At 31.8% G+C, this 16,106-nt stretch overlaps 1 protein-coding gene and 1 long non-coding RNA gene across 8 annotated transcripts; one reads left to right on the top strand and one right to left on the bottom strand.

The window, feature by feature from the left end:
- Nucleotides 1-785: 785 nt before the first annotated feature.
- LOC146949587 (uncharacterized) lies at nucleotides 786-1,341 on the top strand. The gene is made up of 2 exons (XR_015025430.1): nucleotides 786-892; nucleotides 1,117-1,341. It is a non-coding gene; the product is annotated as an uncharacterized LOC146949587 (long non-coding RNA).
- A 2,328-nt stretch (nucleotides 1,342-3,669) lies between these two features.
- LOC146949588 (uncharacterized) lies at nucleotides 3,670-13,478 on the bottom strand. 7 transcript variants are annotated; one of them, XM_085745552.1, is made up of 4 exons: nucleotides 4,994-5,271; nucleotides 4,694-4,827; nucleotides 4,461-4,573; nucleotides 3,670-4,381 (listed from the first exon to the last, which is right to left on the bottom strand). In XM_085745552.1, exons 2-4 carry the CDS (start codon nucleotides 4,718-4,720, stop codon nucleotides 4,141-4,143), a joined length of 381 nt encoding a protein of 126 aa, XP_085601678.1. In that variant the 5' UTR covers nucleotides 4,721-4,827; nucleotides 4,994-5,271; the 3' UTR covers nucleotides 3,670-4,140. The 7 variants fall into 7 exon arrangements, 1 of the variants encoding a protein (XP_085601678.1); XR_015027334.1 differs by lacking the exon at nucleotides 4,994-5,271 and adding an exon at nucleotides 12,932-13,458 and having other exon boundaries at nucleotides 4,289-4,381; XR_015027333.1 differs by lacking the exons at nucleotides 3,670-4,381; nucleotides 4,461-4,573; nucleotides 4,694-4,827; nucleotides 4,994-5,271 and adding exons at nucleotides 11,389-11,746; nucleotides 12,268-12,358; nucleotides 12,932-13,412.
- Nucleotides 13,479-16,106: the final 2,628 nt, after the last annotated feature.

Consider the following 16,106-nt stretch of genomic DNA (forward strand, 5'->3'; position numbering starts at 1 on the left):
TGAAAACGGAAAATTGAAAATATATAAGATAAATTTTATGATGACAAATCCATTTTCATTCATGAACAATTCCATTTTCATTAATACCGATGTTGTTTGTTGAACTAGACATAATTGAATAAACAGAAAATATATTTTCCTTGTTAACATATTAAAATTATGATCACTTTCAAACATATTTTTGCTATACTTCCACTTTTTTTTTTGTGTTAACCCTCCGATTCCTAGGGTAAAAAGAACCTAGTAATTTGAAGTTCGGGCTATAGATAAATAAATATGGGTAGTGTTAACTTATGCCCTTAGTGCACAAGTTAAGAATCTAAAAATGGAATTAAATCATATATTATGTCTTGAAAAGATAAGATTTTAAATATCTAGACATTTGAATGTACAATTTCCAACAAAATGTTTCTATTTTTGGTTTCTTAACTTGTGCCTTGAGGGCACAAGTTAACATTTCCCAATAAATATTGATCAAGAATTGTTCAATTCAGAAATCAAACTGATATTCTCTTGGACAACTCGTCATTTGGTGGAGCTCATCAGCCAATTGAGTCTAATTACTTGGTTTTCACACATTCTTTATAAAATTAGTTTTTTTTCCCATTTAAATAAGTATTTTTTTTTTTTTACAAAATAAGTAAAATTATTAATACCAGATTTCATTTTAATATATCTTTATTTTTTTTGGTCAAGATTTTAACATGTCTTTGACTTAGATTATTTTTTTTATATAATACAATAAAAAACACTTCCCTAAAAAACTTAATAAATAGCCTCTATTAGGCAGGCATTTGATTGTTCATATTTGAAGAAAACATGGCAACCAGCAGCATCAACCGTGTGCACTTTTTTATTGCAATTCTATATATTGCTTTTGTTTTGACTCCAGGTAACAAATTTAATTATTCTGTGTCAAATTTTTCATTTTTTTAGAGGTGATTTTTCATATGTATTTTATAAATTAATTTATAATATAATCGTTTGTATAAATCCATTGTTATATTGTGTATGACCAATAATCGTGCTTTTTGTTCCATTGGTATATTGAGTATGATCAATTATGAATTTAAAATTTGATGTGTGCAGAATTTGACAATAATCTATTGATTGTAGGGGAAGCAGGCCATGGATTACCCCCGGGTAAAGATTGTGTTCCAAGAGATCACTGTAATGAACAACAATGTGCTGATGATTGTTCAAAAATGGGGTATCCCCCTGGTAAAAGCACTTGTTCACAAAAGGATACGTGTTGTTGCGATTGATAAATGTATCTTTTCGAAATATATTTACAGTCTATAAGACTAATGGAATAATAAATACATCTGTTTTCAATTTTAATTTTATGTTTTAATAAATTTCAGTATAAAGGTGTGCTGAAAACCAGCAACCAAGAGCAACCCAAAAACCACCATCTCTCAAAAAGAATAAAAAACAGCAACCCAAAACCCTAAAAAAATAAAAACAACAACACGAAACGGAAACTAAACAAAACCAGCAAAAGAGAAAATACAAAAAACAAAATCAACGCCCGAATCCACACCAAGCACCCATCACCAATAAAACTAAGCCTATTCCATCAAGGTCATAAGATACAAAAGACCAAAAAAACAAAACCTAGCGACCCAAGCTCAAAGGCGTCCAAACACGGCCTCCACACAGGATCTATCGGCTCCGATAGAGGCTCGGTTCCACCACCACTCATGATGAGAACAAATTAGGCTAAGACGTCTACCAAGAAATACAATATCAATTTGAAGAGCAACTTGAGGATGCTTAAGATGATAAGTTTTTGGTTCTTTAATACAAATGTTTAAAATGATAAAAAAAAAACGTCTTAAGCAATTCGTATAGAACCACATGTCAATAATCAAGATATAATTTGAGATTCCGATCTTCAATGGCATGGTGAAATTTATTTATTCTTGTTCACATTAATTTAAAAATTGACCTTTAAAAGAATAACAAAATTATGCCCATACAGGCTCTCTTACGACCTCTCTCAATCCCACTCTTTGCCTACAATTTCTTTGCTATTTTTCAACCATTGATTAAAGATTGTACAATGTTTCGAGGGAACTTCCATTGATTGACATTTAAAGCTAAATCTCTCCTTGGTTAATGGTATTTCCTTCAACAAATTAATTGAAGCAAATATCTTCATTCATTTTTCTTTTACTATACAAATTTCTAATTTCATTTGTCCATCATCAATGAATGTATGCAGAGATATCCATTATACTCAAACAAGCGACATAGTCAAGAAATTTTCTCTTTTGATGCATCACAATCTATAACAAATTCTTCATTAGCGTTTGGATGGAGGGTTTAGGAGGGGAAGGGAGGGGAGGGTTTGCTTTTCATTTTTAAATTACGGACACTAGGAAATGTTTTTAAAAAAGTTAACATATTAACATGATAAACGATCATATAATACTTCAATCACACTTAATTTATTTTAGAAAAACTTGTTACACAGTCCGTAATTTATAAAAGAAAAGAAAACCCTCCCCTCCCTTCCCTTCCTAAACCCTCAATCCAAACACACCCTAAAAGTCAAATATTTTAAACGAAGTGATATGACTATCTTTCTTCCTTTGCATAAGATGACATCTAGAAAATCCCATAACTTTAACTTGGAATTTTTTAATACTTCATGCGTATAAATCATTGACATTTTATCTTAAAAGGTGATAAAGTCCTAAGAACAAGTTGCTTGTATCATTTCATCTATCTTGCAAAGCAACTTCATATTTTTCAACAAATTCATTCAAAGAAGTTTTCTATCTTGCATATTTGAGTTATTGACAAATCATCCAAAAAGTTTATCTTTCATGTAAACAAGAATCCAATATCCACGTTCTCCATATAATAGACATAACATGCAAGAAGCACACCCAAAAAAAATTATTGCCAAATGACCAGTAAATTGAAAAACTTCGAAAAAATTTGTTTGGAAAATAGACATAACCATTTGTTGCATAAAAGAGTAAACATCAAATTCAAACCACAACATCATAATAATCTAAGCACCATTTTTATAATTCAGTCCTAATTACTTCGGGATGACAAAATAAATTGCTAATTATATGAAGCAACCTTGTAAAATGTACTTATGAGACTAATTATAATTTATTATATAAAAATATAAGATATAAATGTTTGTCACTATTGTAAAATATATCACAAAATCAATCAAAAATGATTATTTCATTTTATAATAATGACATCGAATCATAATGCCTGACTATTTCCATTACCATTTTAGCAAACATTCAACACCATAGACATCAAAATATGAAGCAAAAAAAATTATTGTGTGTGGGGGGTGGAGGGGCCATAACCCATGCCCCCAGGTGGAAACATCTCAGTCCAACGAGCACACTAAGATCAGTGGAATAATCCGCGATCCATCCTTGAATAATCATCACTTCTTTCTTTCGTTGATATCAACCAATCTAAATCGCTTCGTTATGAATGATAAAAGATTCGGACAAGGAGATACTGAAAAATCAATGTTTGTCAAACACATGCATATGTATAAAATAAATAATTTAAGGCAAGATTTTATGGGGCTTACCCTCCACACTACTATACGGGTTAGTCCATTCGAAAAATATGACGTTGCTCCTAAACTTTAGAAGAACCAGCTCAATACTCTGTCATTAGTTACACCACAACAAAGTTAATTTCTTATTGATAAATTAATTATCTTATAATTGACGTGACATTTTTTCACAGTACAATAAATAATGAAATTTAAAGGCAGATTAGTTTCAACTTTCTTTGACATATAATTAAAAAATATAGAAAACAATTTGAATAAAAAGTACAAACCTGGCCTCCATAGTATGTCGAAATCCAATGGGGACGAGGTGAATCACCATATTCTTCTTTGCACTTTTCGACATAGCTTGTTAAATTGAAAGGGTCGGGTTGTAACATGCTATTTTTCTTTGCCATAGGGCATCACCATTTCACTGCATGTCTAAATTGTACAAAAGAATCATATTATTTTTTGGTAAGAGATAATATTAAAAGTAACAAAATATATTTAAACATACTAAACAACAAAAGATAACTAATAAATTGACAAAAAGTAATTTTATCAAGTTTAATGCTTCAAAAAAATATGTCTATTTAACTTGTAAAGGAGACCATATACACTATCTGCCATCTCCAACCTTCTTCTATCTCCTCATTTGCATCAGATATATATGCAGGGCTAGTATTTACGCAACTGCCATTTCCATGTATAGCAGCTTGATCAATTGCATTACAAATCAGATTAACCGGATAACTTGGAGGATCATTGTATTGAGCTGCATAATCATACATGCTTTCCAGGTAGCTTTTCAGCTCAGATGATTGGGTCAAGAGACTGCAAGAAATGGAACACATCAATACATTTAATTTTATACACTATATCTAATTAGTTAAAAAAAAAAAACTGTTTATACATGCAGGTGTAGAATTTCTGATTGAGATTGAAAAGACCATTTGGTTGAGAAGCTACTTTCTCGATTTCAAACCAAGACTTCAATATTGTTTGGTAGCAGTTCTGACTTACTTCCTGAAAAAGAATTAATTGGTTATTCGTAAAGCAATATCCTAATTAGTCTTTTTTTTTTTTTTTTTATAAAAAAAATGGACAAAGCACATATTAAACACAAAATAAATTATAGTGAATTACTTTGAAATCACTTGAAACAACATCCATATATGCATTTGGTTGGATAAGGTCATTAATATAGAGGATTGGAGCCGATGAGGCGAAAGCACCAATGGCCAAGTGAGGATACTTTAATCGAAACCATGAAGCAAGCACTGCATAAGAAAAAGTAATTAGCAAAATCATTCTTTGGGCACTGACAGGAAGAAACGATGGTAAAATAAAAAAATGTTCGGAAAGATGATTGTATTGATTAGACTAATAAAATAAATTAAAAAAATTTGTAAATTATTAACGGAAAATAGAAGAGATTGTAAAAACCTGTGCAGCTTCCAATAACATAGGGGTTGCCGGTGTAACCTTGAGAGGAGCGACATCGACGACCTGTGGTTTAGCTACACTTAACACTATTGTTTTTCCTTATACCTGAAAGATGCAAAAGCACTGAAGTCTCACAACAATATCTTCCCTCACAACCGTCCCTAGGCAAATCGAAATTGTTGTAGTTGTCCTCACAAACTGATGTACAACCACCAACTGTTGTCCCATTTGACTAAAGAGAAGCAAAATTGTTACATCCAACTGTCAGTGTAAGTCCTAGAGGCCAATAGTTTATGTTAAACATTACCTTATGTATCATAACTTTTATTATTGAATAATATATGACACTCTTTATTATATTTGTGTAATGTTAATAAAGTTCTTAGAATAGATAGTTCGTGTATTAATATATTAAGTGTGACTTAATCATGAGATTACATTATCATAAAGAACGCTATTCTTAAATGTATCCGTAGTCAAAGCTTTAATATGAATAAAGGATAATAATAAAGCGTCGAGACTATTATGTATGTAGACTGATGACCACATCTCATGGGTCATAGATATGAGATATTAAGTCTATACATAGGTATAAATATTAGGAGTAATATTTATACTGGATTGACCCACCGTGAGAATACTACATAGTAAGTTATGCAATTGTCATAAGATATTCTCACATTGATAATAGTGTATATAGCTCTTAGACCTGAAACCACTATGATCCCTAGATGTGAACTCAAGTGCTTTGTTGTCATTCTAACGTTGTCTGTAAAAGGATAACCATAACGTTGGTTGATGGGTACTTGATGAAGCATGTTGAGGGACATGAGTGTCCTAGATGGGATTTGTCCCTCCTCATAAACGGGAGATATATCTTTAGGTCTCTTGATGAAATATGACTGTAAAACTGCGTGGCCATGCCGAACTAAGTCAATATAAGATATTGGACTTATTCGTTATTCAGTATATTTTGGAATCAAGAAATATTAACATTGATCTATACAAGGGTGACAATATCTATGCCTTGGGATCAATAAAGATATCGAGACAAAGGAGTAATTGTACACATGAATATTATCATGGAAAGGTTTCGTCAGATCACTTGACATTCTTGTCACTTGGGTAGCAATGATGTGTTGCTAGATACCGATCATTGTTTATAGTATTAAATATTAGATTTAATATTATTGCCAACGTGACTAGAACCTATAGGGTCACACACAAAGAACAGTCAAAAGAGAAATATATAAGTATGACTTATATAAGGGGTGCGTTTAGTAAATAACGCTAATTAGTTAGCAAAATTACTAAACTCGTTGTTGGGCTTACTGAAGCCCAATAGTGACTTCTGACTTGCAGAGCACACTAGAAGTTCTTTAAATAGAACCCTAGTGCTGAAGTTTTTGGTTACACGTTTTTGGAGCAACCCTTCTTCTCTGCACTTCTGATTACTTGGCTAGCACCGAGTTTTGGAGGAGCACTGTTCGTGTGGACTTGCTAAAGGCTTTGCTGCTTGCTGCTTGCTTGGCTGTGATCGAGATTCCAGTTTCCAGTTTCCAGCTTTCAGATTCCACACTTCGAGGTAACAATCGAATCACTGATTTATGTTTGAAATTCGTAATGATCCAAGGAAAGAAAATCGAAATTTTTCCGCTGCTTTTATTCTGTTATTAAATTCGATTTTCCTTCACCAACAGCTAGCAATTTATTGAAATCATGGGAGTATATGAAAGGACTGTCTCTGTCTCTAAGATTTATAGTGAGATGTTTATTATTCTTGTTGTTCTTACTTCTTCTTTTTTGACATTTGGAACGGTGAGAAGACGTATTGTTGATTATAAAAGATGAAACTTAGCATATGCTGAAGACCTTCAAAAGTTCGTATTATAATTACGCTTTGCACAATAATTGAAGTGTATTAACTAAATGTGATACTTCCTCCGTCTCGCAATATTAGTCGTTTAAGGTTTTTACACGATTATTAAGGAAATGATTAATTGTATTGATTTCAATGGTAAAATTAGTAGCATTTACTAAAACACCCTTATTAATTGTAGATAGTGGAGTAGTTAAGTTGGTTGAAATCCAATAAATAAGAGTATAATAGTGGAAAATAATAATAAATGCTGCATTGATATTGTAAAGTGACGATTATTTTGAGAAAAAGAAAAAATGTTAAAGAGACAATAATTGTGAGACGTAGGGAGTATATAAATATGTTTATTGTTTCCAAGTTTTTTTTAATATTGCCGCTGAAGGTTCACATTTGACTGCCGATGGACACAATTATAAAGGTGGAACATCAATTCTATTGACGTAAAGAATGCAAATTAAGTTTTTTTAATATTGGCCCTGTTGGTTATGAATTGTCGAACGAGGAGGGAGGGAGGGTTAGGTGTTAGGATGTTGGAAGAATTTAATTTGTCTTTGTTGGGGAAGTGGTGTTGGAAGATGCTTGTTGGCAAGAACGGTTTATGGTATCAGGTCTTAAAGGCTATATATGTTGAGGAGGGTGGTCGTTTGCAGGAGAGCGAACGTCATAGTTCTTTGTGGTGGAGGATGTTGTGCGGCATCCGAGGGGGTGTGGAAATGGGAGTCTGGATTTGGTTTGACGACAACATGCGTCGGGTATTTCACCCATTTGTTTTAAAATTAACAGTAAGATGTGGTAGAATAATGGTTTTTTATTAAATGACCGTATAAAACTATTTTACAGTTTTAGTGCATGCCTATTAAACTCAAAAATTTGACAAATTAACTTATCAAATTTGCAAACCAAAAAAAAAAAAAAAAAGGACAAAACAAAAGTGAAAATAAAAGTGGAAGTGGAAGCCTGCTAATAAATACAAAATAAATTAGGGTTATGTTAACAAGAGCTCTTAGGGCACTTGTTAAAGATTAAAAAAAGAAATAATTGTTAAATTTTAGGTAAAAAAAAGTTGCTTTTTAATCTTTCAATAAGTTGAATACACAATTTCTAAAGTAAATTTGCTACTTTAAACTTCTTATCAAGTGCCCTCAGGACACTTGTTAGAATTTCCCAATAAATTATTATCAAAGGAACGGGTTTGCATTCTATCATCATTGCAAAGGGGTCCCAACCACCTGATATTAATTGATACTTTCGTTAGGTTGTTTTCAATTGTTGTACCACCCCCCAACCACATGATACCCACACAATACACTTGAAAATCACAGAGCATGGAGCCTACAACTATTCAATAATTAAAAACAAAGGATTGGAAAAGAAGAAGTACTTGATCCTGAACGATTAAAAAAGAAGTTTCAACACAAAGGGACAACTTTAAAAAGTGGAAAGAATCTCTATGGTTTCCATTTCTAGAATATAATTTGCCCATAACACTTTTTCTTTGTTTCTTTGAATATTTGTTCTTTCAAAATCATACAGCATCACAATTACAGTAAAATGTTTGTTGTACACTTATCTTGAGTGTGTATACACCTAAAAAGATAAATAGATTAGAGATAATGTAGTGATACATGTTATACATAAGTTATGTGGTATGAAGAGAAAGATAAAGATAAATTAAGATGTGGAAAGAGATTAGAGATAATGATGTGATATATGTTATACATAAGTTATGTGGTAGGAGGAGAAAGATAAAATAAGATGTTGAATATGTGTAGGAAAATATAAGTTGTTCAAATATAATGGTTGGTATCCAAAGGAACTTAAATAGCCTATAGTGAGAGGACAAAGAAAAAGATAGAATAAAGAAATCAAACACAAAATAAAGAAGAAACAAAGCTTCATCCATTAATTTATGTCCAAAAGTTTGAGTGGTGGGTGAATGCATGACAAACGTGTAAAAAATGGTCAATGAAGAACATTCAATGTACATATTACTCCGGTCTCAAATATAAACCAAAGAAAGAAATTTGAACAAAGTTAATGTATTTGATTAAATATTTGAACCAGAAATATTTGTTTTGTTTATGATATAAAGTTTTTGTTATTACTCTTGCTTGTGTGAAAAAGAACAATTGCTCAAAGATTCAATGTTTAAAGTAGCCAAAGATTGAGCAAAGTATCAGGTGTTTGATTATGATATAAAGTTTGTAATAAAGCGCAGAGCCAAGGTACTTGTTTACTGTTGTTCTAGGTACTTACTTGAATTTGAAACGAGTATTTTGCACAAAGTTTGTTTCATACAGTTCCCCGCAGTAACATGTTTATTTGTGAACCACTTAGAACTAGCCAAAAATGTGAGGAAACCTCAAGTTGTTTGTACTATATGCAGGAGACCGGCATTCATTGTTTAACTCGACCATTTTATGTTAAATCCAATAATTGTTTTGAATTGTACGAAAGTATGGAAATGATCAAGGCACATTTTTTTGAAATTGAGATGAAGCCAAATGAATCGGGGTCCTCAACCATGAACTGTAAAGTTCATAAGCACAATGCTTAATGAATTTGTCTAAAACTTTTCAAAATCCAGTTCATTTTTTACTTACTATTGGACTACGATATTTTACATTCATTTTGAACCCTTAATCTTCATGAAATTATGTCAATTGCCTTAGGATAGGGGAACATTCAATTTGGGTATTATTTTGTATAAGTTGGGGAGAAAGGGAGGTTTAGCTTGTTTGTCAAAAAACATGGTGAAATTTTTTAATTTGATCTGACAGCAATGATTTGTAAAAAGAAAGAGAGAAAAAAAATGTACATTTGAAAAAGAAAAGAAAGAAAAATAAAAAAGAGAATAAGTTGTCAAGATTAGTGTGTAGATTGTTTATCAACAAGGGTTTGCCAAGAATTTGAGGGGAATCATATAAATTTATTGCTTTGATTGTAAATAGAAAAAATGTTACTCTATGCTTGACCACTTGAATTCAATTATCCCACATATGTCCTTTCTTTTGTAGCCAAGCCAAGTTACAACCCTTTAAAGACCTTTTGATCTATGCTTTTGTGCATTTTGTGATGATATTTGGATGAACACATAAATTGTTCAGGATTGCCGGATGTGTGTTCAAAACCCTCACTCAAGATTGTAGATGAATCTTCATATTTTCTTCCATTTTTGTAAAGCTACCATGACAATATGAGTAGCTAAATCTCCTTTGTTTGGATTAGAGGTACTTGATCAAGCATAGTATGTAATCTTTTGATCTTTAAAAATAAGATTCTAGCTTTTTACTTGATATTGATATTATTCTTGCAATTCATGTTTATGTTTGATTTGAAATGTTTTTGAAAAATACTTTTGAATCTAGGGTTCGGATAATCATCGATCAAAACTTGAATTCTAGACATAGGGTTTGGTTTTGATAATCACTGTAAGTATCAAAGCTTAATGCTATCAGATCGTTTAATAGATTGAGAAATCGCCGATTAAACTATACGATCGAAATCATAACATTATTTGGACATGAATGATGTTGTCGGGTGATACATGATAATATCGATTAAAGGCTAGAATCCGTATATGTGGGTCATAAGAATATATGCGAAACTTGGTCGACGAACTCTAATCCTAACCGTTTTACGCATTATCAAATCTCTGTTTATTTACTGCATTTTAGTCCGAGTAGTTTTTAAACAAACAATCAATTAAACCCTAAACTTATGATGATGATTAATGTTGAACAGTTTATGATATCGCACTAGTCCATTTCGAAACGATATAAAAATACTTACTTTTGATACATGGTAAATTACTACATCAATATGCGTAAAAGATTTTTCTAGTGTTGATGTATATAAATTAAATCTTTAATTTTATATTATAAATTGACCAAACTTACCGTCAAACATGTGATTAAAATCCATTGATAAAATTATATATAGTTTGATACTATGATCTATACCTCAATTTTTTTATGCAAAATATAAAAAATAATGAAATGGTCATGGTCCATTGATACAGTTATTTTAGCCACAATGCAACAAACTCAACTTCGAATCCCGTCCTAAGATATGTGGACTATTTTTCTCATATTTTCTTATTTGTAAAAAGTTTATTCATGTGTCTAAAGTTTTAAATATTAATCATACTTAAAAGAATATTGATCTTTTTTAAATAAAAAGATGTTAATTATATTAAAAATTGTATTCATTTACTTGTTAAATAAATCAATGTCTGTCAAACAATAATCCGCGATCCATCCTTGAATAATCATGACTTCTTTCTTCTGTTGATCGTCAACCAATCTAGATCACTTTATAGTGAATGATAAAGATCCTGAAAAATCAATATTTGTCAAAACACACGTGTTTGGGTATATACATAATGAATAATTTAATGATTAAAGTATCATTCTCTCTCCATTTTAACCCTCCACTACTATACGGGTTTGTCCATTCGAAAAATATGATGTTGCTCCCAAACTTTGGAAGAACCAGCTTTATATTTTGTCATTAGTTACACCACAACAAAGTTAATTTCTTATTGATAAATTAATTATCTTACAATTGAAATGACATTTTTTTTTACAGTACAATTAATAATGAAATTTAAATACAGATTAATTTCCTCTTTCTTTGACATATAATTAAAAAATATAGAAAATAATTTGAAGAAAAAATGCATATTAACTTCCACCATATGATGCTCCAATCACAACTATTGGGGAGTTTTCTGCATGTAATTTCTTAATATGTATGAGCACTTCCACATAATCTTCAAGCGTCTGTGCCGAGCTGAAATACCCAATAGTGCTTGCATTCTTGAGCACTTCCTCCCTTGATCCAAATGGTACTGATTTCCCATAGTATCGATGCTGATGACAAATTATTAAGAATATAGCAAATGTTAAACTTAAATAAAACATTCGAATGAGAAATTGATGATATAAATAAAATCCATAGTAAAAAAATAACAGATATTTAGATTGTTAAAAATGTTAAATATATTTTCTTCTATTCCTCTATTAGCTCAAAAAAAACAGGCCCCCTATTTTGTCAAAATCGACTCAGATTTATAGCCTTAAATTTATGATTATTTATCTCAAAAGTGACAATTCCTATACCAAATCAAAATTAGGACAAAAAATTATTAAAGATACAATTCAACATTGCAAAAAATTACTTACCAAGCCTCTCACACCTCTCAGATTCTTGCAGCTCATTAACAGTAAAAAATTAGTATGTTTTTAATAGTAAAACAATTTGTGGTAGATCTTTCTTGATATTAAAGCACCAAACTCAAGTATAAATTCAAACACACACTATACAATTAAACACAAAACCACAACACACCAGGACAGGAACAAACAGACAAAATGTTAAAAGAAATAAATACCTCTATGTATACAAGAAGGGCTTTAAAGGCGGCTGAGTTTTCATTCATGAATCCTATATTATCAGCACAGCCATCTAGTGGTGCTTCTCCACTAAAGTACACAAATATCATAGCATTAGATTTTACACCGCCCCAATGTTTGAAATTGATCATGTATCTTTGATCAAATGTGGTCAACAAATTGCATGCTACCAAACCAAACTTGCAATAAAATTAGGGTTTCAAGATAAAATAAAATGAGGGATTTTTTATTTTGAAATGTCCCTTCTTTGGTCCCTTATTTTCTCGTATCTCCTTCTACCAAGTGGAAGACCCGAGAAAAAAATTATATACTATATCAAGGACTAAAATATATGTAATTGTCCTTTATTTTTTTTATTTTTTTTTTAAACTTGGTATCAGACCCAAACTCCGATTAATTCTAGGGTCCAGTCTTCATATTAATTCTCTCCATTAAGTTTCAGTTTAGTGTTAGTCAACAAAATGCTGAAACAACATTTCACCTAAAGTATTAATTAAGGAGGAGGTGAAAACTGAAATTTAACAAGGAAAAGATAGGGAAAGAAATGTATGCAATAAAGAGAATAGAAAAACATATAGCAAGTTAAGAAGAGAAATCAAGAGCAAGTGATGAACAAAATGCAGAGATAGATTCACTACCTACCTGTTTACCGATTCCACCCATGCCCAAGGTTGTAGCCTTGATGGTCATTGCACACCTTGCCTCCAACGGTGTTGTGATCTCCTTATCGTGAGGTTCCTCCATACTTGAGAAAAAGGTTGAAGCAAAATAACTTGACCATGTGAGTCTCTCACATTGTGGTATATATATTTGTAAGATTGGTGACACGGAGATAAATGATAGATGAAGTTGAATATGATAGAGTTGAAAGAGATGGATGAGAAATAACTGAGAAAAAGAAATGAAGAAAAAGCAACTTAAGGTTTTGTTTGTGAGTAAGGGAATGAGTGAAAGAAAACCGGAAGTGAGTGCAAGGTTACAAGTTTGAGATGAAAGAAGTGCAATATATAAGTGAAATGGATGGGTTGTGTTTAAATAATATTGAATGTCACCACCAAACAAAATAACATTGAATGCATAAAATTAAGAAGAGTTAAAGGTTGCATTGCTTACCAACAGTTAGGCATGGCAACAAAACCTATACCCGTGATTATCCACCCGAACCAAACCCAATTTGACGGGTTTTCCCCGTTTGACTGGGTTTGGGTATGGGTTTTCCCCGATTTCAAAACACGAGTATGGGACGGGTAACAGTTATATAGGTACCCACCCCGAACCCATACCCAAACCCGTCCCAAATGTAAAAAATTACTTTATGTTGATATATCATGTTATTTTGTTTGATAATTGTCATGTTAATAAGAACTACCTTTGAAATTTAAAGGATTAACTAAATCATTCCGTCTAACAAATGTTAAATTGAGTGTATTGTTGGATATTGTATTACAACGTTGATCTTGGGGATGCAAAAAAACTTTCATTTTTTATTAAATAAATTATTCATTGTGGGGACGAGGATGAGGCGGGGATACCCGAACCCGTCGGGGACGGGGATGAGATTCAATTTCTCATCCCTGTTGGGTATGGGTAGGGTAACGGGTAAGTATATGAAAATCGGGTATGGGGACAGGGAAGGTAAAACCCGTCCCCACCCCCGCCCCATTGCCATGCCTACCAACAATGATAGGTTCAAGTGGTAAGAAACTCTGACCAGTTAAATATCCCTCCGTCTTAGTTTAACCGAACCAGTTGACCATTTCACACAGATTAGAAAAAGTGTATAAATGAAAGAGAGAGAAAAATGGTTTTGAGTGTCTTTGTCAAGTATTGGTTCATTCTTCTTTATCATAAATGTAAAGTAGAATATATTAAATTGGGAGTGGTGAAAATAGTATTAATTAGAGTTATAGTTGGAAAAAAGTAATTAATGTTGTATTGAAAAGTGAAAGGGGTCAATATTCTTGGGAGAATATTTTTTTTACAAATGACTCGGAAATGGAGTATGTGATTAGTGTTTGATTCATAGCTTATGCATATGGAAAAAAATTTGATGCGAATGAAGAGCCTACCTGCACCCTAGATGTTTTTAATGGAGATTAGTCATTGTTAAACAGCAGTAGAGACTACTACAAAATACCCCCTTTAATAGCACTTATTTTGGCTCTTAATAGCGCTTCTCAAGCGCTAAGAAAGCCCCCGCTATAAAAGGTCAGGAGCCTATAATAGCGCTTTCCAAACGCTATTAAATAGCAACACGTCAATAGCGCTATCAGAAAAGCGCTAATATAGCCTTATTCTAGTGCTATTAAAGTAGCTTTTCTAACAGTTGTTTCTTACCACTTTCTGAGAAGCGCTATCGTAGCCTTTCTACTCAAATAGGGGTTTCTTAGCGTTTTACTAAAAGCGCTAATAAAAGTTGCGTTTTTTTTTAAATTTGTAACCAAAAATGCTATAATTAAACGCTATAATAAGATACTGAAATATGAATATAGCAAATTACATTCATGATAATCTCATTACAATCTTCAGAATTCATTCCATAAAAAGATAAAAGTACAAAATATTTAGAAAAACAACCCATCGAAAGCTGCCTCTGCCCAGCCCTCAACAAACCACAACCCAGGCGCTAAAAAACAACACCTACTGACCCATCGTAAGCATACTAGAAATCTCTGGAATATTTAGAGATATAGATCGTTGGGATATTAAATCGGGAATTTTGGATTGAAAATGATTTAATATCACAATCAATTTTTTGGACGAAGTCAGGTTTCTCATCCAGTTCTACACATATTAACTGTTACACATAGCTAAATTTTGCCTAAATTTTCTATAGAATTAAGTATGTTAGACTAGCTAACAGTCACATCAAGCAAGTTGTGTTTAGCTAAATTTTGCCTAAATTTTCTATAATAGCTTTTTCATCATTACTGTTGGGGTTGCTAGGGATGAGTCACGCAATTACCATGTATTGTGCACATGCTTCCCATTCTGTTATAACAAGTCTATATATTGTACTTGCATGATTATGAAGAAAGCAATGAATTAAGCATTGATGATTTAGTTATTATAGCTTAGTCTCTTTTTACTTTCTGCTATTACAATACCTTAATTCATTCACAGACTCATTCATACACATACAACCAAATATATAACAAGTTCAAGGCTACAAAGATCACTATATTATTATTTTTCAAACAATGATTTACACTTATGAGTGTGTGTTCATTATTTTCTAAAGCATGTCTGTCATTTACATATTGGCCCTTTAGCTCATGAACCACTTCATATATATAGACTTCCAGAGAAAACACAAACACCTCTACCGGGCACGCAATTACAATCAAATCGTACAAAGTTTGGTATGCAAGTTTCAATTAGATTGGAGTATAAACAGAAGGATATATAACAAAGGCCTTATTCCTTTGGAGCATTTTATATCCACTCTAAGTCTAGGGAAGGTATATAAAAAGTGTAGGATGTCGTGTGTATGGTTTGATGTATTTAGGTGAATTTGAAAGCAAGAAATGGGAAGGTGTTTCAAACAAGTAAGTCTTGATTGATAGATAAGTGGAGAAAGTAAAAATAACTTTGTAGAATAGGGATTTTGTTATCAAATAACACAAAGGTGAGGAAATCTTTAACATATGGCAGTAGGATACCATGGTCTTGGAAATCCTTTACCATTTCGTCTTTGAAAAAAAAAAACAAATATTTCAAACACAATGATGAGTCTATATTTAGTCTATTTTTATGCATTATTTAGTTTCGTTTTAATTAGATTTAGTTTTATTTTATTTAAATATTATTTCCTTTT

The sequence above is a fragment of the Medicago sativa genome, chromosome 2, assembly GCF_051527215.1.
Source record: "Medicago sativa cultivar Bolivia chromosome 2, Bolivia_mono, whole genome shotgun sequence".
Classification (NCBI taxonomy): Eukaryota; Viridiplantae; Streptophyta; class Magnoliopsida; order Fabales; family Fabaceae; genus Medicago; species Medicago sativa.

Bases quoted from the DNA above. Each gene is read 5' to 3' on its own strand.
- LOC146949588 (XM_085745552.1), bottom strand. From the start codon at position 4,720: ATGGATGTTGTTTCAAGTGATTTCAAA. The intron at 4,574-4,693 runs GTAATTCACTAT...ATTCTTTTTCAG, and splicing joins TTGTTTCAAGTGATTTCAAA to GAAGTAAGTCAGAACTGCTA. The intron at 4,382-4,460 runs GTATAAACAGTT...CATTTCTTGCAG, and splicing joins CAGAAATTCTACACCTGCAT to TCTCTTGACCCAATCATCTG.